We start from the raw sequence: 2,579 nt of genomic DNA, 5'->3' as shown, positions 1-2,579 counted from the left end.
TCCTCTCAACAACCATTACCATAAAAATATCAGAGAAACCAGTTCTTTAGTGTTTTAACATGAGCTTACAATTAAAGTCTAATTTAAAAATGTAAGCATACAAACTAGGCTTTACCAAAGAGGAAAGTGTTTATTTCACTTAAAGTCTTAAAAATACTTTTTTGGCAGTTGACACATAAAATGTCCTAATGTAAAAAAATTTCATTAAAAAGAAAAGAAAAGCATGAAAAAACAGACCCAAAATGTTAAGATTTTATTTACAAAGCTTCTTTGTTGTACAGAAAGTAAAAATGCTGTTACAGTCTTGATGTAACTGGTAGCCACAGATGACCGGCTCACCAATCACAACTCTCCACGCTACAGCAAGTCTGACACGAAAACCTAACAATGCTTACAATTTTGTTGGGGTGAAGTCCCCAAGCTTGGTGGTGAATTTCCAAGAGGGGCTAAATGGAGGAAGGTGGAATGTCACAGGAACTATTCTTTGGCTCTTTGGGTGGGTGGGTGTCCTGGGGTTTGTATCACAGCTACTTTTTTTTTTTTTTAAACAGCTACCAAATCCATATGAGCAGTCCAACCAATACTGAACAGTTCTTTCTTTGCAAGTTATTTGGGGTCTTAATCATCTTCTCCTTCATCGTCTGTTTCTCTCTTCCTCTTTTCACCTTTCCCACTTTCTTCCTCCTCTGCACAATAACAAAAATTCACTTTGAGAAAATCGGAAAGGTATTTGCCTGTTATTGCTAATGGAGGTAACAACAACGAACTTTTGACGATTAGGTGATTTAAAAAATGTAAACTTGATTAGGTTGGTAGGATGATGATTTTAAGAGGTATTAACTAAAAAGCATAAATAGCAACCACTGAAGGAAGAAGGGCAAAATGCACAACAGCATCTAAAATGTTAGCAAAGTTAACCCAGTTTTCTCCATTTTAATTTGCTGTCTTTGACTCACATTGTAAAAGTGAGTATTAACTCAAAAGGTATTTCTTAGAATCCTTAGGTATTTGAGCCAAGAATACCTAGATATCATCCTGCTTTTTCCAGCAAGTACAAATTCATGGCTGTGTCAATGAAATTACCTGAAAGTGCAGGATGTTCCTAAAAGTTCCCTAAAGGCAGGTACTGAGCCCTACCTATTGTACTCAGTGTAAATTAAATTAGGCAGTGCCTGGCACAGACAGCAGACACAGAGAAAGCATGAACCAATGGAAAGCAGAGCAAACAATTTGGTACTCTGAAACCCACACAGGTGAGAATCTATACTTCCAGTGATTAACAAATAAACAGAGGTTTCATTGATTTTGGTTGTGGTAGGGAAAAGAAATAACAGTGATAAAGTTGGGAAGGTGCTATTTATACATTCTGCAAAAGTTATGATCCAGTTATTAAGACTTTACTGAAAGAATTCCCAGACCAGAAATCTCACGTGTGGCAGTAATCCAAACGATGGGGTCTAAAAACACACTTGAAGCGTGGGACTGAGGGCAGCCTCTGGCCTGCACGCAGGTGTTACTGCTGCGCGGCAGGGGTCTTGCCCCGCACAGCCGCACTGACAGCGCTTACAAGCCCCTGTGAAGGCCACCGGCGCAAAGGGAATTTTATTTTGTTCTCTGTAGTTTCCAATTAGAAATTAATGGACATTTCCGTGTGATTCTTAACTGAGAGGGACCTAAGTGCACGAGTTAGACCCACCTTCATCCTCGTCTTCATCCTCATCGTCTTCATCTTCATCAACTTCTCCGTCGTGTCCAAATTCTTCTTCCTAAAGAACAGTACACAGCGAGTGCTATTAATTTGCCAACTTGAGAAGTAGAGAAAAAGATAATTTGCCAATAAATGTAACAATTCATCAAGGAGAAAACTTTTAATATTATCTTTACCTATTTTAATGTCCCAAAATCTGTTCATTTTTCTGAATAAGCCTAAATTAAAATTTTCTTTAAAAACTGCTTTCAGAAGTAAGCATTTACTTTACTTACTACAGCCTTACTTTTTTGTACTACAAAGAAATGTGCTTTTTGATGACTTCTCATTTTCTTTGTCTGTTTTCACAATTTCCTTGAGGTTTGTCAGAGTCAAGTCACTCCCTTCTCCTGTCCTGCCATGGCATTCAGCTCCTCAGAGATACTGTACCACTGGGCATCCCATAAACTAGACTACTTGCTCTTTTAGGACAGGACCACATTCCTGTTTAGCTCTGCATCCCCAACTCTTTAAAACAACAGGCATAGGATGTATTTATTGAATTAGGCTGAACATACGAGAACAAGCTCAGACTTGGTAAACATATCCTTCCCTTCAACACAACCAAGGGACAGACATACCATCAGCTCTCAACACCTCCAGTTTTCTCACCCTATGGAAAGGACACTCAACTCATTACCTCCTCCCAATAAGTTAAAGGGTCAAAACATCCCGCAGAGCCAAGCACTGTGTCTAATTAGCATTCTGTAAGCATTCCGCTTAGTATTTACTAAAAGGGGGTAAGAATTAAATCAATCAAACTATTAGTCTATTTACAAGTTTACTACTTTCACAGAAGCCCTTTCTTTCCTTTTTCTTTTTTTTTTTTTTT

At 38.2% G+C, this 2,579-nt stretch overlaps 1 protein-coding gene across 1 annotated transcript in view; it reads right to left on the bottom strand.

The window, feature by feature from the left end:
- Nucleotides 1–234: 234 nt before the first annotated feature.
- The window catches only part of ANP32B (acidic nuclear phosphoprotein 32 family member B), a gene marked incomplete at its 5' end in the record, with an annotated part of 21,891 nt that continues 19,546 nt past the window's right edge, over nucleotides 235–2,579 (bottom strand). The window contains 2 exons of the mRNA XM_034664176.1: nucleotides 235–686; nucleotides 1,697–1,766. Coding sequence (XP_034520067.1) covers nucleotides 619–686; nucleotides 1,697–1,766 — 138 coding nt within the window. The remainder of the gene's footprint in view (nucleotides 687–1,696; nucleotides 1,767–2,579) is intronic.

This window comes from Ailuropoda melanoleuca, chromosome 7, assembly GCF_002007445.2.
Source record: "Ailuropoda melanoleuca isolate Jingjing chromosome 7, ASM200744v2, whole genome shotgun sequence".
In the NCBI taxonomy this organism is placed as follows: Eukaryota; Metazoa; Chordata; class Mammalia; order Carnivora; family Ursidae; genus Ailuropoda; species Ailuropoda melanoleuca.
This window is presented reverse-complemented; position numbering and strand designations above follow the sequence as displayed.